General features: G+C 40.2%; 1 protein-coding gene across 12 annotated transcripts in view; it reads left to right on the top strand.

Annotated features, from left to right (window-relative positions):
* Window positions 1-21,323, top strand: part of UNC80 (unc-80 homolog, NALCN channel complex subunit) — a 184,662-nt gene that overhangs the window by 71,941 nt on the left and 91,398 nt on the right. For all 12 annotated transcript variants that reach the window (XM_084778985.1, XM_084778984.1, XM_084778990.1 and 9 more), the window contains exons 23-25: window positions 6,948-7,160; window positions 13,765-13,900; window positions 17,350-17,483. In XM_084778985.1, coding sequence (XP_084635111.1) covers window positions 6,948-7,160; window positions 13,765-13,900; window positions 17,350-17,483 — 483 coding nt within the window. The remainder of the gene's footprint in view (window positions 1-6,947; window positions 7,161-13,764; window positions 13,901-17,349; window positions 17,484-21,323) is intronic.

Here is a 21,323-nt window from a genome sequence, read left to right as displayed (position 1 = left end):
TTAACGAATCTGGTACTCAGTGTTCTCAGTCAGAGAGAGAATTCAGTACCAGCAGAAGAATAAACACTGTCTCAGAGGCGTATGTGCCCTCTGGCCAAAAAAAAAAAAAAAAAAAAAAAAAAAAAAAAAAGATTCTAGCACATACTGAAACCCACAAAAACTGCTTATTCCCATTGGTTTTAAATAAACAGATACCTCACACCAGCAAGCACTTTGTATTTTATTGTAAGGCAATAAAAATTATGTGATTCCCCAGAGACCATCATAAAATATTTAGCTTTCAAAACATAGGTAATTCCTGTGCAGTGTTAGATGAATTTTCAGGATCTGCTGAGGTTTCTTCTCATATAACAAGCTAAGATACAGCCCCAGAGGGACAGGAAAGTATTGCAATTAAACCCTCCAATTAACTGTTGTGTCCTGGTAAATATATTTCTAGGTCCCCAGGTAAAAGACAGCCCAGCTGTTCGGTTTGCTATCCCAATTCTCTGCTTCACCTTCACAAAGGAAACATTCAATATATAGAACAATCATAAAATCCAGGGGAAATAGAAAAAAAACATCTGAGTGCATGAAGTTTTCTAGCTACACAACGTTCAAGAAATTTAGACTGCACAGTGACAATATTGTGATGTTGTGTGACTTTAACTAGACAACTCTTTAACCATTACAGAACACACCTTCCATCTCCTTATTAACCTTGATATTTGGAGATTCTGATTCATATAACTTAGCTTAATGTGTTTTCTTTTCCACTTAAAATTATTCTTGCTTGTATTTGCAAGCTATGAAACTGTGGGATAGTGAAATAGAAACTTGGCGCAGCTGTAGTGGCTGGAAGGTCACCTGGGCAGACAGATGAATAAAAAAAGGAGATTTTTAAAAAATATATCTACTTCCATTTCAGAAATACTAGCAGCACATTCAATGGCAGGCCAGTACTCCCAGCTTTGGGGTGTTTTAACTTTAATTTTCCCCTTCCCATTTCTTCCTCTAGCCCTCTCATGTCCCCTCCCTCCAACATCTCCCATATCTCCTGTTCTCCTTAACTCACTGCCAATGTGAAAACTTCTTTTTCTTTAATAATTATTGATATATATTTACACACATAAATATATACATGCATATATGTGTATACATGTATATATGGACCCAGCACATTGTATTAATATATATATATACATGCATACATGTGTGTATACATGTATACATATGTTTGTATACATGTGTTTATGTATACCTATATACGTGTGTATATGTGTGTGTGTGTGTGAATACAATGTTCTGGGTCCATTTAACGTTGCTTTGTTCGGTATTAGATAATAAATTATGGATCTCATAAGTGGGAAAGACTAATTCTCCCCTCCCTCATCAGTCATTAGTTTCCTGTAGTTCTTTGTCTAGAGGCTTGTTAAGACTTTCCCCTCTGTGTTAGCAGGTCTATTGGTGTTTTCTTTGTTCGGGTCTTGTTTAGACACCCTTATGCCTGAGGAATGGATGTTGCATCCCAGTGTAGGAAACACAATGTCGCAGCAGATTTCTTGGTCCTGTGGCTCTTACAGTCTTCCTGTCCGTTTCTTTCACAAGTTTCCTGACCCTATAAGTAAGCACAGGAGTTGTGTTGTAGATATTAATTCCGTTGGAGCTAGGCACCCCATGATCAGTTGATCTCTTTATTTTGATGAATTGTATTCTGTAATGGTCTCCATTTGCTGCAAAGAGATTCTTTGATGAGTGGCATCCTAGTCAATGTTCTATTGCTGTGCAGAGACAGCATGACCGTGGCAACTCTTATAAAGGAAAGCATTAATTGGGGCTGGCATAGAGTTCAGAGGTATAGTCTTTTGTCATCATGGAGGAAAGCATGGTGGCATGCAGGCAGACGTGGTGCCAGAAGGTAGCTGAGAGCGCTACATCTGGATTCACAGGCAGCAGGCAGAGAGAGAGGAGGGGTGGGGCCGGGCTTGAGCATTTGAGACTCCAAAGCTCATTCCCAGTAACATAGTTCTTCTAACAAGGCCACACCCACGCCAACAAACTCATAACTTCCAATGCTGCTCGCTAAGCATGCAAATATATGAGCCCATGGGGCCATTTCTGTTCAAACCACACAAGGGGTAAGAGTTATCCTTATCTGTGGATGTAAGGATAAGTTTTAAAATACAGTTAGGAATTATGCTGGTTTAATAAAGTGGCTCTCCACGACCTCAGTAGCTCTGGGAAGCTGAGTAATAGGTTTCCAATACCATGCATAATTTCCCTTTGTTTGTCCAACTGGCCAGCTGTTGGTTATTGCCAAGACATGAGAGTCACCTTTAGGAATATCTTGCCATGCTGGCCATTACTGAACTTCATGAGTATCCCAGTTGAGTAGGACTTTTGGGTGTTTTCCCCATGGAAGCTTGGATAGCAATTTCTTGTACTATGAAAGCTAGAACTCAAGGAGGAGGCTTTCCGGCCAGATCCAGCTTGAGTCTTCCGAATCCTATGTCCAAAGTGTATGGCCCCTTCCCTGACCCCTGGGAGGCAGCCAAGGCTAAAACAGTGGACAGTATTGTTTTGTTTTGTGTTTGAGGGCAGTGTCTCTTGGACTACCCTGACCAAACCTCTAAAGCAGGTTTCTCATGCCTGGTGCTTGGGGTTTTATTAGTGTATGGTTCTTATGAAGAATATTGCTATCCTAAATGCTTTACTTTGCTTCCTTCATATGTGTGTATACATACATATATATGTGCATATAATGTAGTTTTAGCTAAAAATAAGGTAATTCCTTAATTAATATAATTCCTTAATTAAATATATATTTATTTATTTATTTATTTATACACACCTTTGGAGTTTTTTGTCCCTCCTCCCTCTATCTCTTCTATAGCTCTCATCAGTTCCATAATTTTCCCATTTCCGCCTGCATCTCACCAGTATCCTGCTATTTCCCTCTCTGTGCCACTCTTGACATTCATTACAACGATGCCTTTGATACTTGGTGGGGTTTTTTCTGTTGTTTCATTTCTTGTTTTGTTTTGTTTTTGTTTTTTAAGCCATGCAGTGTTCGCCTGATTCATTCCCCCACTTTGTTTGCCTTTCTCTCTGATGTGAACTCAGCCTTCTCCGTTGTACCTTACCCCCACCTTTTGCTGATTCTGCAGATTGTACTGAACTGTAGCAGTTAAGTTCCATCAGAAGAGAATCACTGGCTTTCCTCACTGCTGAGGACAGAATGCCTCTCTGTCCTGGGCATTCTCTAGTCCTGTCTCGCCAAATCTCCACTTTCTGAACTGTAATTTAAGTAATACCTAAAAACACTCATCACAGCCACATCCATACCAGAATGCCTTGGATCTTGTTGCTCATGTGTATTTATTCTTGCTGCTTAGCATCTTCTACTAAAATGCATCATAGTATCCTTAGCTTTGTGTCTTAGCATCCCCCACAACGTCCTGCACAAAAATATTTGTAAGTCTGGGCTTGGTGGTGCACTCCTATAGGTGCAGCTCTCAGGATGCAGAGGCCTTGTATCTCAGTGAGGTCAAGCACAGCCTGGTCTACATAGAGAGTTCCAGGGCAGCCAGAGCTCTGTAGAGAGACCCTGTCTCAAAAAAATGAGGGGAGAGATATGCATACACAATGCTCAGGAAAGTGGCATAATTCACACCCTCTTGAGCATAGAATTCTCCCGTCTGTCGGGGTCATGAGGATTATTGTAAAAGGCCAGTGTCTGCATCATTCTGCGCTATCATTCCTTCATGTGAGCAGTGACAGCGCTCAGTGATGCTGGACTGTTTTTTAGTATGTGTCAAATCCATTGGACTCAACCTTGCCCTTTTGTGTTGAGTTGTTTTATAAATGGAATATACCCTCCAATTGATCTAAATTGCAATTTCCAAACTTCAAATCAACAAGGTCAATAACTGTATGCTAATAACATTTGGGGTTTACCATGCTAATTTTTAATTAGAGAAGTAAAATTTCTGTTCATCTAAAAACACTTCAGACTTCTTATGGCTGCATGTATCTATTGCTGTTTCTTTCATAAGCCCACAGTTAGGGGTGGCGAAAAGACTCTGTACTCCATGTATTAAGTCTAAGTTAGGTTTTACCGTTAACCCTGTAAGAGTCAAAGTTGGTTGTCAGTGCTCAGCCAGCGGCGTTCTTCTTCTCTACTGCCATTAAGCATTGAGTTCACAGTGTTGTGTAACTTGAATCTGTCACAGTCTGACAGGCAAGTTATAAATTTGCAGTGCTGGCCTTTCCCTCTTGCCTGGGGTTCATTTTCTAGAGACAGATGTCTCAGCCCTTTTTGGATGCAGCCAGGCATGTCTCACATGCTTAGTAAACTCTTACACAGGAAGACTGGATATTCAGACTGTGTGGCCTAGAAGCATAATCTCCATGCCTTTGATCCAGACTTCTGCCAGTGAAAATGGACTATCCCTGTGGCCTGTTTCCAAGCCTTGGCCTCCGTTCAGATTTTCATCACTTGTCACTCATGACTCATATTTTAATAGATTCTTAACACAGTGTTCCTCTAGGATTTTGTCTTTTCAACTATGTGAACTTTCTGTTTCCTGTCAATGAGGTTTGCAAAATTCAGCCCCTCTGTCAATATGTCTATAACTTGAATTTTTATGATGTGTTACCATAATTATTTTTCTTTAAAAATATCTTAATTGCATTTATAGAATTCTTTTCTTGTTGTTTTTACGTTTTAAAATAACTGTAAGCTATATCCACTGAAGAGGCAGAATGATTATCAGAGAGTGTGGAAGATGGTCTGGCTACAAGGCTGCTGAGTATTCTCCTCGGCGTGGTCGACCACGGTCTTGTGTGCTTCTGGGGGGCGGGGGAGTCCTTCCACCAGCTTCACAAAATAGTGCCAATAGACCCTCATTTAAGATATAGACAAGAGAGTTGCAATTTCCTTCAACCACTTAAAGGAGGATAAAAACAAAGATGATTTCTTAGTGCAGACAGTAGCCGGATCTTATAGGTGGAGAGTTGCCAGGTGGAGAAGGGATGTGAAGGCTGCAGGTAGTGGGAACTGCATATCTGGAAAGATAAGAGAGCTGCTATTTGGAAAATGGCTACTTGTTTGATTCACTTAAACTGCACAGCACTTTAGATGGGCATAGACTGAGAGGGGAACCAAGTCACAAAGGTTTAGCATCCTTTTTCATTATATGGAACTGTAATACGTTTGTGCTTTTAAAAATATTACATTTACTAATATTTTACCCTTAAATAAGTTCTACCTACATCCTCAAAATCCCCTATAGTTAAGGTCTCTGAATATAAATTAAGACACTGTAAATGCAGTGAGATGAGCCTAGCAAGGATGTGGACATGGAGGAACATTGGGTTGGATACTGTGTGTTCCTTTTCACAGTCCATGGTCATGTGGAAAACACGATTTAATTTTCTTAAGAGCCTTAAACTTAGGGTATTATTTCCTGACTATAGCGTCAAGTATATATTATAATTCATAAAAAATCAACCCTGCCATAAACCTCTATGCATTAATATCTATTTAACATTATAGATTGAATTGTTTAGAATTCTGCAGCCTGCAAAATCTGTTATCAGTGATAGTATCGAGTTACTAATTAACCCAGACATGATGGTGGTGTTGTAACATAAAATAAAAAAACTTGGCAGAAATAAAAATACAAGGTGACACTGATAAACACCTTCTTCTCCTCTTCCTCCTCTTCCTCTTCTTTTTCTTCTTCTTCCACCATCTTTCCCTCTCACCTTCCTCTTGTACATGCTTGTTAGCTTTTAAAATGATCAACAGAGCAATTCATTTCTCCAGGCTCTGGGTACCAAAGCTACCGGTTTTGTTTTTAAAAGCACTATGCTTTTACTTTTCCTTGAGGGGTGGCGAGTTCTGTTTCTCATTTATCAATTAAATAATTACCTCTTTTTTTTTTCAAATATTTTCAACTAAAATTATGCTTATCATACAGAATTTGGTCTGTCATGCAGGAAAAAGATTAATTCAAGAAAACCTTAGCTAAGTGTGGTGATGCAAGCCTATAACCCCAGCATTCGGGAGGCAGAGGCAGGTGAGACCTCTGTGAGTTCAAGGCCAGCCTGGTCTACAAAGTGAGTCCCAGGACAGCCAAGGCTACACAGAGACACCCTATGTCAAAACAAAACAAAACAAAACAAAAAATAAAAGCTTTCTCTTCATTTTTTTAATGCTAAAAGTGTACAAAACAACAGCTCACCTCCTGAAACATGGGCATAGTCTTTGGTAGTGTACCAGTGTAGAGCAATATGACAACACCATGGATGGCATTCTGAGAATGGAGTATTTGTTTACTCATGTTAAAGTGTTAGAATGTTTTTTTTTTTACTCATGTTAAAATGTTAGAATATTTTTTTTTATCTTTTTAAAGCTTATTTTAAAGCCATTGAAAGCTCATTTACATATACACTCAAGTCCTAATTGCCCTTTTCTGGATTGTTATCATTTTATTTTATTTTATTGTTCTATTATTATTTTCTAGATATCTATTCATATTCTAATCGAGAGCGAGAGAAAGAAAGGGTGGAGGTTTGGGTGAGTGGGGAGTTGAAGAAGATCTGAGAGGAACTCGGGGAGGGAGAATCGTGATCTAGATATAGTGTATAGAAAAAACTATTTTCCATAAAAAAAAAATAACTCAAAATATATAATGAAAGCAGGTAATCAGTTGTGAACTGAGAAGGTAAAAGTGGCCTGAGCTCTCTAACGACACTTAACTAACTCCCCAAGGTCCACAGTGCCTTTGAGATTTCATCTCCAGATTTCCCTCTGCTGTGCTCTTGCCATCCTGAGAAATGTGGCCAAGCAAGATCAAAACATCCTGGCTGACGTATGGCGAGAAACTCAGTCATCCCACTTGAGTGCTTCTTAAAGAAACTCTGTAGTAATCGTACATTGTTCTTCCCTTACCTCATCCCAGGAGGCCCCTGTGGTGGCTAGAGCAGCTCTGTTTCTGGAATGTGCCCGCTTCGTCCACCGGTGCAACCGTGGCAATTGGCCAGAGTGGATGAAAGGCCACCATGTGAACATCACCAAGAAAGGCCTTTCCCGGGGCAGGTCTCCCATCGTGGGCAACAAGCGGAACCAGAAGCTGCAGTGGAATGCCGCCAAGCTCTTCTACCAGTGGGGAGATGTGAGCACTTGTCCTTTTTCTGTAAAACATGGGGCATTTGAGTGAAGTTTCTCTTAATGAATTTGTTTTATAGACATTTATTATCTTATTTGTTTTATTATTATTTATTATTATATGTCTGTTATATTCCAGGCACCAGATGAGCACCTTGGGAGAAAAGTAATCATTTAATTCCCCCCAACAAATCTATAAGGCTAAATATTACTGTTTGGTTTTATAGTTAAGGACATTGAGGTTTATACAGTAGTGTACAAGAGTGAATACAGTTGAATTAACCAGTATCAGTCTCCCGTGTTGGATTCCAAAGCCTTGCTTTTAATTGCTGAGCTCAGGAATCATGTTTGTGGTCAAATTATTGTTATCATTATAAGCATGATTCTTTTTCCTTTTTAAAACTTTAATGTTTTTTAGTCTTTGGCAATTTTATGTATGTACATACTACTTTTAGACATCTTCACCGCCTATTCATTATCTCTCACCCCTCTCGTCCCCACTGAAATTCTTTTTTTTAAAGTAATTTTTAATTATTTTCTTATTCTTTTTACATCCCAATCATAGCCCCATCCTTACTCTCCTCTCAGTCCGACTCTCCCTCCCTCTTCTCCCTTCCCCCTCAGAAAATGGGAGCCCCCCCCCAAACCCACCCCAGCACATCAAGTCACATCAGGACTGAGCAGATCCTCTTCTTTGGTGGCCTGGCAAGGCAACCTCACCAAGGTAGCTTGATCTAAAAGCAGGCAACAGAGTCCACATCAGAAACAGCCCCCACTCCCTTTACTAGTAGACCCACATGAAGACCAAGATGCTCATCAGGTACATATGTGTAAGGGGCCTAGGTCCAGTCCAGTCCTTGGTTGGTGCTTCAGTCTCCACAAGGCCCCCCCCTGGGCCCAGGTTAGTTGGCTCTGTTGGTCTTCTTGTGGAGTTTCTGTCCCCTTGATGTCCTTCTGTCCACCCCCTACTCTTCCACAAGGCTCCCTGAATTCCACCCAATGTTGGGCTGTGAGTCTTAGCATCTGTTTGGATATGCTTCTGGGTGGGGCCTCTCAGAGGACAGCTATGCTAGGCTTCCATCTGCAAGTACAGCAGGGTATCGTTAATAGTGTGAGGGGTTGGCTCTCCTGCATGGTGTAGGTCTCAGGTTGGACCAGACATAGGTTGGATATACCCTCAATCTCTGCTCTGTCTTTATCCCTGCACATCTAGTAGGAAGGGTAGATTTGGGGTTGAAGTTTTGTGGGTGGGTTGATGTTCCCTTCCCTCCACTAGGAGACCTGTCTAGTTATAGGGTGGCCTCTTCAGTACCCATGACCCCCCCACTACTAGGAGCCTCAGAATGCTTGAAGCTACTGTGATAATTCCTTCACTGACTCTACCAAGTGCATGAACTAATGTCACTAATTTAGGAGTTTCTGTGTCTAGTCTTCCTTCATCTCGTTTACATAGCAATTCGGAAGACAAACAAGATTGCGTAGTGTCTGTCTGTAAACATGAATGTGTTCATCTTTCTCTCTTTTATTGAATTTTCTTTTGTCTTATATAACCATCCCATGTTAAAAAAAAAAACTATGTGAGGTGAATTTCGTAAATATCAGACTGCATTTTTTATTAATACTAGCACTCGTAACAGTGCCTGGTACTGCCTTTTTGAGGGCTCTGATGCACAGTTTATATGAGGGAAAACCTTCTTCCTGTGTGCCATCCAGTCTTTAAAAAACAGTGAGTTGATTTTTGAGTCACATAACTCCACTTAATTTTCCTACATTCTGTAAGCAATAGAAACATTACCCTAAATGTGTTTGATGAATAACTACGGTTTAAAAAAAAAAAAAGGAAAAGAAAAGAAAAGAAATCTTAAAGACACATGTCATACTGAATGAAACAGGATTGGTGGAGGAAGCATACCTGAGGTGGAGTGGGAATGGTAGCTGTCTCTTAACAATCTTCATGATAGGGCCCTCTAAATGTCTGTAAGGCATGTTTCCAGGATGGTTGTGATATTTTAAAACAGCATTGAAGGTAGAAATATGAATATGAGATTCTAGGAAAGATAGGTCAGATAACTAGAGGGGGCTGGCCGTGAGCCTCTCCCTGGGACTCAATGCCTAGTCTATGCACGAGTTTATCCTGCATGGCCTCCCCTCTGGTTAGGACCAAGCTACAACCCAAGCACTTTCCCTAAACATAGTTGCAAATCCCAGACTATCTCTTCCATATTTAGTTTTCTTGTTATTAAGACATTGGATAGTGTTTCTCAGTTACTTGGCCTCATAATTGTGCTGAAATCAGGGGTGATATTTTTCTGTGAGACTGCCTTTGTTATTATCAAAGTAAAATCATCACACTGGAAATTCACATCCCTGCATGGAAGTGAGCAGGATAAAGGGTATTCTTATCCTGACGCCCTTTATTTTCTACCCGAAACCATATTAAAGCCATTCAGCCCTCCTGCTGGTAAAATGTGTTCTCATTTTCAAAAGCCCAGGTACTTTTGGAAAGTCTGCTCCCCAGTATAATGGAAATGTATAGTGTTTTTGTTCAGCCTTTTAACTTTTTTGAGTTAAAAGGTAGAGTGCTTAGCTCCTGTATTTCTCCCCTGGCAATAGGCTATAAATAACAAACACAGATGGACCTTTCTTTGATAATAACATTAAAAGGACATAAGAATACATTTGGAGACTTCTTGCAAAAAGTTGTAAGTTAAAACACATCCACCAGATGTGCATCGAGCCTTTCTGAGAAAGGTGCCTCCAGGCCTTGTTTTGATATAGTGACAAAGGAGTACATATAATACCAACTCCATCTGGGTCTTCAATATGATTAATAATCAGTCCTATGATCAAGTTAGGTGTTTTATATAATATGCCCCAAGATGACCCACCTCTTTATGCTTTCCTGTGTGTAGGAGACAGACAGACTGATCTGTTATTCCATCTATTAATTTGTAACATAGAGATGTATGCATCACTGGTATTTTTGAAAGCCTGAAACATAAACAGATCAATTTAGTAAGAGTATATAGTAAATATATGCTGAAATCAGGGATATATATAGTGAGATTAACAATTTGCCCATTACAGGGAAAACTGCATTTCAACAATGCGTGGGCCACCATTTAAAAATCTTCCAATAATAATTCTTGTACTATAATTATATCGATGTTGTTCCAACACTAATATTTCTGCATGCCTTGTTAACTTTATATAATTAAAACCATGACGACTTGCATTTATCTTATTTTAACTGACGCAGTCAGTAACAGAAGCACATCTCATGACCAAGCTTACAAAGCTGCCCCATATCCCTCTTCCCACCCCCTTTGCCAGAAGTACGAAACGCTCCCACACCGGTGAGTCTCAAGCTCACTGGCACATAGCTGCTAGAATTTGAATCCCATCCTCCTCTTTTCTTCCATACATGTGTGTCAGAACCTCTATGAAATTAGAGTGACTCCCTTGCTTAAGTTAGAGGGAATTTGGGTCTTAGAAAATAAGCAATGCCACTGAGATAGATAATCAGGCCAGTTTTCAAATTTTAGCTTTCTTTTTTTTTTTTTTTTTCCTTTCTTTTTTTTTTTATGGTACCCCTTATTTTCCATGTAAAGCAGTTTTAAAGGCCTTCTTAGTAACAGCACTCACCATTTCCAGTCCCCTGGTGGTGAAATACATACATACATATTACACACACATATTCTATATATAAATATATTAAATTTAGATGATTACTTTCCATTTTCTCTCATTCTCACAACCACACCTTACAATCTGTCTTGCACACTGCCTGTAAGATCATCTCCATGGGACATAATCTATCCAAAATGGAATGTTCATACTGTTCTCTCTGCCTCCAGCTTTGGCTCTTCTGATTCATTCTATAACCTACTGTCTTTTTTGGTTAGGAATAAAGGACTTTAATGCCTCCCTTTCCTTGAGTGATGGCCCAAATTGCTCATGTTGAAATCGTTGTCCAACTTTTGCTCAACTAATTTCTAAGATTATGGGTGATGAAACTGAATTAGCTCATACTCATGAAGCATATTTAGCATAAGCCTTTATACTATAAACTTACTTTATAAATTTATATATATTATATTGTTTTATACTATTTTAATTACACATTAGCTTTCAACACTTAATGTTATAATTATGTTATATAATTAATAGTATATGAACTTACCAATTTATATAAGTAGTAGAATTGTATCAATGTTAATAGCAAGCTTCATGTGTTTTCACTACCTTCCTGAGCAGCCAGCACAATGTCCCTCCAATGGGTCATTAGGCTTCCAAGTCCTAAGGTACCTTTCCAGCCTGCCTACACATTTTCTCCATTAAAAAAAAAAGTTATTATTCAATGATTCCTGGTGAGTCCCTCAATGACTAGATACTTCCAAAATCACAGAAACTTTTAGTTCCTTCAAGTGAACCTCTTTCTGCATTTTTTAATCAGCCAACACATCAGCCAGCCCCTCTAAGTCTGTAGTAACGAGATACCTGGGTCTTTGAACTGTGTTGATGTTTATCTTCAGAACCAGTGAACGTGCCATCTCAGCATATTTTTACATCCCCAGTAGACTCCGTGTGTAGAAAAGGAAAAGATAGGAGGCAGGCATGCTCAAATCCAGTCCACGGCCTTCAGCTCATCTCTTAACGTCTATAACTTTCCTGTTGACCAGTGATCTTCCTGTAAGTGCATTCATATTTCATAAGGCACAGGCATACAAGGCACCACTATATCTGAACAGTATATGTATATTCGTGTCTCATTCAATACCTTACAAATTATCTCACTTTATAAATATTTCATGAATGGAGAACGAAAGGAATTACATCTCCTTAAGATATCCCCCCAGCCTTTGATGAAAGGTGGGACTTTAAATTGTTATTTAGACACTAGCATTACATTAGGCAAGTTCAGGGTTTGATTTTTTTTTATATAAACTGGGTGTTTAATTTGAATAATTTCATTGCAATATCAAAAAAAATTTAATATTAAAAAGTCGCTTCCTCTGAGTCTCGCCATTCAGCAGGCTATCTCCACTCCAAATTCATTATGCCTCGTCCTCAGAACAAGGTCTTAGTCTTCTGTGGTGCTGCTTATGGCCTTGTTTATTTGTTTAAGACTTTAAAGGTTAGCAAGTAAAGCCGGGTGATATTGTGATAGCTCTTATTGGTATTTTCTAGCCAGGATTTTTGTTTCCTGGTTTGCAGTTTGTCATCTAATCCCAGATCTTACAAAGGTATTTTTATTTCTAGAAATTTAACCGATTCAGAACAGTTGTGTTATTGAAAGCATTCTGGATGCACTTTGCATGTCTGTTCATTGGTACAGGTTGGTTTTCAGTAGCGAGTCTAATTCCTTACATGCTAAGAACTTTGTAACTTTCTAAATATTTCATAAGCTTGATACAGGAGGAAAGAAGAAAGTGAGTTGGGATTTGTTTTTATTAATGTACAGAGTACAAGACTGTCAAACCGGAAATCTGTGTTCATTTTAGCTGTATCCTTGAGACTCCTTTCTTAAGTCTCTCATTCATTGTTGTGTATTCTGCATCATTTGGCTACAGCAGGAACTGGATAGAGATAGTGCATTCACCTCTTGATAAACTGTGGAACAAAGTGTCTTGATTCAGGAGAGCCGATAGCAGGAGCTTGGTTGTGCGTGTGCCATGTAAGAGTCAATATTGTCAGTGTGCCAAGTTACTAAAGGTCCCACTTCTACTGTGGTTTTTAGAGGCTCTCCCAGAAGAGCACTTAACATCTCTTACTAACTTGCTGTCATGGGCTGGGGAAAGGTCTATAAACACCAATAAGTGCATACAATGGTATTATAAACAAAAAACAAAGACCACAGGAGTGGAATTCTTGCCAACTTCCAAACTCATTAGCATGCACTGATACTCTTGTAAGATAGTGTAATCAGACACACTCTGAGGAGTGATGCTGTCTTTTTTTTTTTTCTGCCCTAAAACCTTCTATTGTAGGATGGGGAGATTGCTCAGTTGGTGAGAATGTTTGAGCATGGGTACCTGAGTTTGAATCCTTAGTACCCAACAAAAAAAAAATGCCCAGTGTGTCCACTCCTCCCAGTAACAGCAGCACTGTGGGGGATAGACACAAGAGTCTTGCTGGGGCTTGATGAACACCAACCTAGCTCACTGAGAAAGCCTGTGGAATAAAGTGGAGAAAAATGGAACAGAACACCCAATGTTCTCTGGACTCCACACTTACATAAAATGTGCAGACCTGCATACTTATCACATAGTCGGGGACAGGGGATGCGAACAATGCTGGCTTGTTTGCATACGTCAGATTTACAGAATGAATTAACTTCAAATAAATTTGAAATTCATAAAAGTGTTTGCATGTGCATATCAAAGTGTCCATTCCATTTTTTTCCCAATCTTTAGAACAAATGGCTCTAGAGACAGCAGTGTCCTTTCCATGTCTAGATCCCTGCATTAGAGAAGGTGATGGTGACAGCACGTGGAAAACAGAAGAGGGGCATTGTGGGAAATCATGCCCGTTCTTTGGCTGAGTGTGTGCTTGCTGTCTTAGCGTCTGACATCCTTCGTGGTGTCTCATTCTTTCCTTGTCCACTGCAGGCAATTGGCATCCGACTGAACGAGCTCTGCCATGGTGAGAGCGAGAGCCCTGCTAACCTGCTTGGCCTTATTTATGATGAGGAGACCAAGAGAAGACTGCGGAAGGAGGATGAGGAGGAAGACTTTTTAGATGACAGTAAGGAGACTCCCTTTACTACAAGAGGCCCTGCTTGTAAGAGACTCTGCTATAGGGACACTGGATACTCTTTTCCTCGCTCATATGCTCTCCATCTCCCTACATCTCCTGCATACCATTGCCCTTCTCCTCGTGTGGATGCAAAGCATGTACATAAGCAAAGAGGGGCGGGGCCGGCAGGGATGGGGGAGGCAGATGGCAAAGCACCGCAGGCCACGTGGAAGGGACATTACCTTTTAGCCTCTGAGTCTTGCTGATACACTTTGATTCATACTAAGCCTCCTAGAGAGGAAGCACTTGTAAAAGTCTGCTTTCTGAGAAGGCTCTTCTTTCCTTTTATCTTCTTTCCCTTTCTCTTTCCTTCCTTCCTAACTTCCTTCCTTCCTCTTCTCCACCTCAAGACTTTATGTTGTTATCACACTGGGAAACAAAAGCACCATGCAAAATGGAATTTAACAAGAAATGCTTTCCTAGGGCTGGGGAGATTATTCAGTTGGTAAATTGCTTCTTGCACAAGCGTGAGGACCTGAGTTTAGATCCTCAAGAGCTCTCTTTAAAAGATGGACACAGTTGTGGGAGCCTGTAACCTTAGCACTGTGAGACAGAGACTGGGAAGTCCTCAGAACTCATTGGCCAGCTGGTCTCACTGAAGGGGTGAGCTTCAGAGTCACTGAAAGAGCCTGTGTGAGAACAAAATCTCTTAAAGGTGGGAAGCATTTGGAAAAAGATACTTGACATCAATCTCCGACCTCCACATTCATGCATGTATATGCATGTCCACATGCACATGTGCACACATCTATAATAGCAACTGAACCACACACACACACACACACACACACACACACACACACACGAGAAATGCATTCCAAAGAACTAAAATATTGGTTTAATCAGAGCATATTACAGTATTAATAAGAAATGTTTAAAAAATTTAAAAAAAAAGAAATTCAAACTTTGCTTGAATGGTGATGTCCTGTGCTTTATCTATTAGAGTTGTCATAGAATGAGAAACAAGAAAACTTCTACAGAGTCATGTTATACATATGTGTGCTCTGCACCACACAAGCCTTAGGGAGGATGCAAAGAGGTGCATTTTGTTGAGTGTAAATTCCAGTTAGGGATGTAGAATCAACATCTTTCCACAATGGAAGGAGCAACATTTTTTTCCATTAAGCCTTTCCTCTTCATTTGCAACTCAAGTTCTCTGCTTGTGTCTCATGGGTTATCCTTGGTTAATTTATACCAAATCTGCCATATCATGTGTCATAAAGTGTAAAATGGTGGCTAGATGATAACATTGGAAAAAATTAAACAGTGATCAAAGAAAATTCTGACTGTGCTCCTTTCCTCTTCTGCACCAAGAATTTAGTATTTTCTCCCCCATTATTTTGCTCCCTTTTTATACCTTATGAAGTCATAGCAGATCTTGGTATCTCTGATGATACCATACTGAATTTCTACACGAGTGTATCAGCCGAATGATAAGAGTGGATTCTGAAGACAACCTAGCTTGTTTTTTTTTTTTAAATAATTTTCACTCATAGGTTAAATGTTAGATAGTGACTGTCTAGCAGTCACTTAACCTAGAGAAAGCTTGCTATGAATGGCAGCCAACAAGAGACATACTTTGGAAGCTACTCAGAGGCCCTTCAGCATGCAGGAAGCCGAAACATTGGATGAGTACACCCCATAGGCTGCAGGGCACTGTCTACACTAAACCACAAAGGCTCTATTCAGTCCTATGTTATGTCTGTCTCATCAGCATTTAGTTTGGCCTCTGTAGACCTCCACCTTTGCTCACTGTGATGGACTCTTTCAGATAATAACCAGGAGAGAGCTTTTGAAATTTTGTTCAGCTAGGTGACGTTTGCAGCTCTGTTTTCTCTATGGGAATATAAGAGTAATGTGTGTGATTCTCCACCAGTTGTGCAGTTGTTATGTGTGATTTAGCTAATCTTGCATTCCAAAGCTAAATTTAAAGTGAGCACATGTCCGTTTGGAAATTCCACAGAAGTTTAAGAGAGGCAGTTTTTCCAGTCACGTTTTAACTATGGAGAAAAAGCAACAGCTCTCAGGAGGGAAAAATAGGCCAGATGTCTTCAGAAGACTTATCTTCTACCTTCTGTGTCAAAAAAATCATGTATACTACTCAGTTAACAACTCTCATTATGCCCCTGGAGACACTCTCTGGGGATATTTTCTTAAATTATTGACATATAATTATATTGTGACAGTTTGATGACTTGCTTTATTCAACTGATAACAATTTTCTTTCTTCTGTAAGAGGTAGAACACTACACGGCCTTCTTCTTTTCTGAGGAAGGAGTAGCCAAGATATTTCTTCGTGGTTTATGTTAATGCAGATATCACAACCAGTTATGACCTTTCTTAAGGCCCTTGGCCATTACCTGTCTTTAGTCTAAAATCAGTTAGTTGGTCTATGTTATTTGAGTGTCTGACAAAATAAAAGGCCGATAGTCTTTAAAGTAAAGGAGACTCAGTTACTTGTGGTACGTGTGTGTCTTGCTATAACAGGACATCTTGTATTAAAATGTGTACTATGAACTGGGTGTGGTGGAACACACGTTTAGTCCCAGCACTTGGGAGGCAGAAACAGGTGGACCTTTGTGGTTTGGACACTAAGACTGGTCTACAGAGTGAGTTCTAGGACATCCAGGACTACTGGAACTGAGAGACCCTGTTACAAGTGAACAAAAATGTATGGTCTGGGTGATCAGGTGATATCTTTTCTTGTGACTGTGCTGCACAAAAAACCCATTGAACTAGAGTTGAAAGAACTTCGCAGCGCTCAGAAGGCCAAAGCAAACAGCCCTTATTAAAATGAACTGGAGAGATGGCTCAGAGGTTAAAAGCACTGGCTCGCCTTCCAGGGGTCAAGAGTTCAATTCCCAGCAACCACATGGTGGCTCTACCTGCAGGCAGAACACTGTACACATAATAAAGAAATACAATTAAAAAAAATATATTGTCCCATCTAGTATTTGGGACATCCTTATATTAAAAAATAAAAATAAAAATAAAAATAAAATGAGCTGGAAGGATATTAGGGCTCCAGGCCTAGCTGGTTGTCATATATGCAGCCAACGCCTGACTGAATACAAGGTCACTTTCCATTTCTAATTCACCAAACAGTCTTCTGGTTACACTGGAGCCGTGATGTGTTACTCTATAGTGCTGTGAGGGGAAACCCTGAATTCTGCTTGTCTGAGCCTTTAATGCTGAAGCATGTGTTACAGAACTTCAGAGAGGAAGGAGAGAGGTGGATGGCCATACCAAGGGATGCTGACAGGAGTAGGTAAACTGAGGCTGCGTAGAAATGTTCTTATGTGTAGTTTGATTTGACATGGATGTAACTAGGCCCATTACACCATGACCTTCATCTGTTACTGATTTGTCTTCTTATGAATAATTCTTTCTCTTCTTAGGTACTGTGAACCCCTCTAAATGTGGCTGTCCCTTTGCCTTGAAGATGGCAGCGTGCCAACTTCTCCTGGAGATAACCACCTTCCTGAGGGAGACGTTTTCTTGCCTACCAAGACCTCGCACTGAGCCTCTAGTGGTATGTTGAAGAAACATGTGTCAACAGTCAGGCTACTTGGAAACAGGGAACTGCAGCTAGGTTTCCTGTACTCCCAAATCTTCAAGTACTTGAAGACCAGAAAATTTAACCAAAGGCGTTTCATACATTAAAAAGATCATCTCTTTTGTCTGTTAAAATAATAACTCCAAGGTTGGCTTAGAAGTCATTGGAAATAGAACTTCCCGGTAGAGCATCTAACTGATGATCACCAGTCATTTGGATGGAAACACCTAGGAACCTACATTTCTTTTTTTTTTTTTTTTTTTAAGATTTATTTATTATTATGTGTACAGCGGTCTGCCTGCATGCACACCTGCCGGCCAGAAGAGGGCATCAGATCACATTATAGATGGTTGTGAGCCACCATGTGGTTGCTGGGGATTGAACTCAGGACCTCGGGCAGAGCAGTCAGTGCTCTTGACCACTGAACTATCTCTCCAGCCCCAAGCCTACATTTCTCTACCCTACAAATAATGAGGAGCTTTATGGCCAACATTCTTTACAAGTCATTAACCTATTTTCTTTCATACTAACAGCTTCTACATTCATTTAGAAGTTTGCTTCCAAACAAATTTTTCATTTATAGTATGGGATAAATGACTTCAGTGTTTAGATTTTCAGCATTTCCAAACATGTAACTCTCATAGCATTTCTAGCATTTCTTGTGGATTATAGATAGACAGAAAACATGGCTGCACACAAGTGCACATGCACATGCACGTGTGTGCACACACACCCACACACCCACACAGTATACATATTGGCACATAAAAATACACTCATGTGCCAGGTACTATTTTATTTTACTGTACCTATAAATACTTTGCAAGGCCCATAAACCTTCAGAGTGTGCATTTATAGGGAACACCTTGGGCCTCTGGTGGAAACCAATGATCCTTTCATCACAGTCAATCTGCAGCTTTACCTGAGGAGCCAAACAAAACCTTCTCCTCTTTTGCACAAGGCTTTTTCCACATCCTGTCACACCAGCTTCCAGCTAAGGGTATTTTTACAACCCACCTCTCCTGCTGTTAAAATCAAACAGCGTGAATAAGTCATGTAAGGCCAATCTCAGGGCGGGACCGAAAGTAAGAAAAAGGAGTCAGTGTTCGGATACCACGGAGCACAGCCTCTGACTTTAGTTTTTTGAATTTTCTTTAAAAAAAAACCATTTCCTCACATCCTAAAACAAAAATGGGTATTTTTGACTTGGAAACATTTATGAATGACATGTTTGTCTTCAAGAGAAAGTCACCCTCAGTGGGATGGTGAAACTGCACATTTGACTTTTAGAAAATGAAAGTCCACCTACTTGCCCTCTGTGACATCATATTTGTTTGATCTTTATTTTTCTGAACCGTCATTTTCACTGTTCTGTTGAGAGTACTTTATAAAGTCAATGCAAGTCACCTCGATGCATGTACTTAGTTTACGCCAGTAGTAACGAAATATCCAACCTACAGACTTCCTTCAGTGTTGTTCCTTCAGGTCTCCTGATTAATACCGTCTTTGGGAAAGCTTAGAGTACATCTAATTTCCCATTTTCAGATTAGCCACAATTTTCATAAAAATTGTAAGTGTCTTGGTTTAGCTCAGTCACTTTTGTTCTGCCTTTTAACTCTTAAAGCTCTACATCAGTGACTCTCTCTAGTGAGCAAATTCTGTTCCATGTAGCCTACCATATAGTGAGGGCCAACTTATAATCGCACCTCCCTTAAAGAGCAGTGACGAGCTGAGACCCATCAGTGAAAACGAAATGTTCTGTTTTCTCAAGCAATCATGCCTTTTTATCCTGAGCACGTAGCGCTGCCATGGCAACAAACATCAGGAAGCTCAGCCCTTAGAGGACCACAAGCTAAGCTACATATCAAAGCCCTGTGACAGAGACTGTATAACCAACCAGAAGAATTACGGGGAGTACAAAGAAAGAAACCTAAAAGGTCTAAGACTAGAACACAGCAGCCTTCAGTCATTTAGTAACAAGAGGAAAGTGTTTCTTCCTCACCTTGAACTAGGTTTCTGAGACCTTTTGTTGACTCTGCTAGCATTCTCACTGTTAAACATAGGCTTCTCTCTTCATTGTTTCCTTCATTGAGACATATTTGCATCATTACTCCCTTCTCCTTCCTCCAAATTCTCCAATAAAACCCTCTTTTCACTTTTTGAAACCCAGCCTTTTTCAATAATTATTGCCATATAAATACATGTATATTTATGTATCCGTACATACATATTGTTAAATCCAGAAGCCCAACCTTCTTGGTCTGTATGTTACTTGTGTGTGTGTGTGTGATCTTTCAGGGCTGACCATTTGGTGCTGGGTAACCCACTAGCGTGCTCTTCCCTGAGGAAGACTGTTTCTCCTGCTCTCCATATACCTTAGTTGCCTGTCATTCTTTGTCTTGATCTGAGGCCTCCTGAGCTTTCCACACCTTGTCCTTAGTTCTTTCTAGATGAGAGTAAAAAAAAATGTCCCCAATACAAACCACCCCCACAGTCGCTGTCCTCACACATGCATTTTCCTCAATCTGAGCGGACTTCCCGTACATGTGTCCTAAGAAACTCCACCCAAAGCTACCTCGAATAGCATCTTCTATTCCCTTCCTGTTTTCAAAAGTGCAGACATGTTCTCCTCCACTACTGCAGGTTAAAAGTCTAAGACATATCTTCCTAGGCTAAATTCAAGATGTTGGTAAGGTTGCCTTTCTTTTGTGATACAGAGAGAATACATGTGCCTCCTTGCTACTTTTTTTCTACCTTCTATAAACTACTACCCCCACCTCTCTCCCCCTCTTCCATCTTGAGGCAGTAATAGTATATTAATGCCTCCTCTACCCTCAGCCAGAGAGAGGCCTGTGGACACATGTAACTAAATTTGCTCCACTTAGATAGCACAGGATAAGTTTTACATCATAAAATCCTTAGCTTTAATTGTATCTCCAAACGTTCAGTGTAAAGCAACACGTTTTCAGACTCTGGGGATCTCAGGGTTAGATATCACATGGGGACTATTATTCTATTACTGTTGTCTCCCAGTCCGATATCAAGCTCCTCCACTTGGAATCTACCATTCATGCTTGCCCATCTTCCATCTTAGTATTCTGAGTTCCTCAGAGAAGGACTCGTTTCTTACTTATGCCATTGTACCTAACATGTTCAAACTCAGTGCGTGACTGCGCAATTCACATGCAAACGCCAGAGATGCCTCTGCCTCGCAAACACTGGACCAAGAGTTTGAGAGGGAAGCAGCTAGTTCATATTTCTGTGTTGTTGGAAGATGAAACATATCAGGAGTAGCTATCAATTAGAAAACACTTATTTTCCAATTCAAGAATATTTGTAAGACCACAGTCTAAAGTGAACAATAAGAGCACGTTAGATTATAATTGCATGTGATCACAGTGAGTAGACGTTTACCACATCAGTGCAGTGGGTGGAGCTTGATGGCGCCTGCCTATCCTTGCAGCACATAGGAAACTGGGGCAGAGGCTGGAGGACCATGAAGCCAGCTTTCTGGCTTCGGGGCAAGATCCTGTCAAAAAAAAAAAAAAGAAAGAAAGAAAGAAAAGAAAAAAGAAAGGAAGGAAAGAAAGAGACAGAGATAGACAGGGCCAGAAAAAAGACACATAGACAGAGAGGGAGAGAGACAGACAGACAGACAGACAGACAGACAGACAGACAGAAGACAGACGGATGGAGAGAGACAGAGAGAGACACAGAGACAGAGAGGTAGAGAGGAGAGAGGCAGAGATGGAGAGATAGACAGAGAGGGAGAGGGAGACGAAGACCGAGTGCAGTGCTTTGTCTCAGGACATCTGA

The sequence above is a fragment of the Acomys minous genome (assembly GCF_964271855.1).
Source record: "Acomys minous genome assembly, chromosome: 4".
In the NCBI taxonomy this organism is placed as follows: Eukaryota; Metazoa; Chordata; class Mammalia; order Rodentia; family Muridae; genus Acomys; species Acomys minous.
Note: the sequence above shows the minus strand (reverse complement) of the source record. Positions and strands in the feature narration are given on the sequence as shown.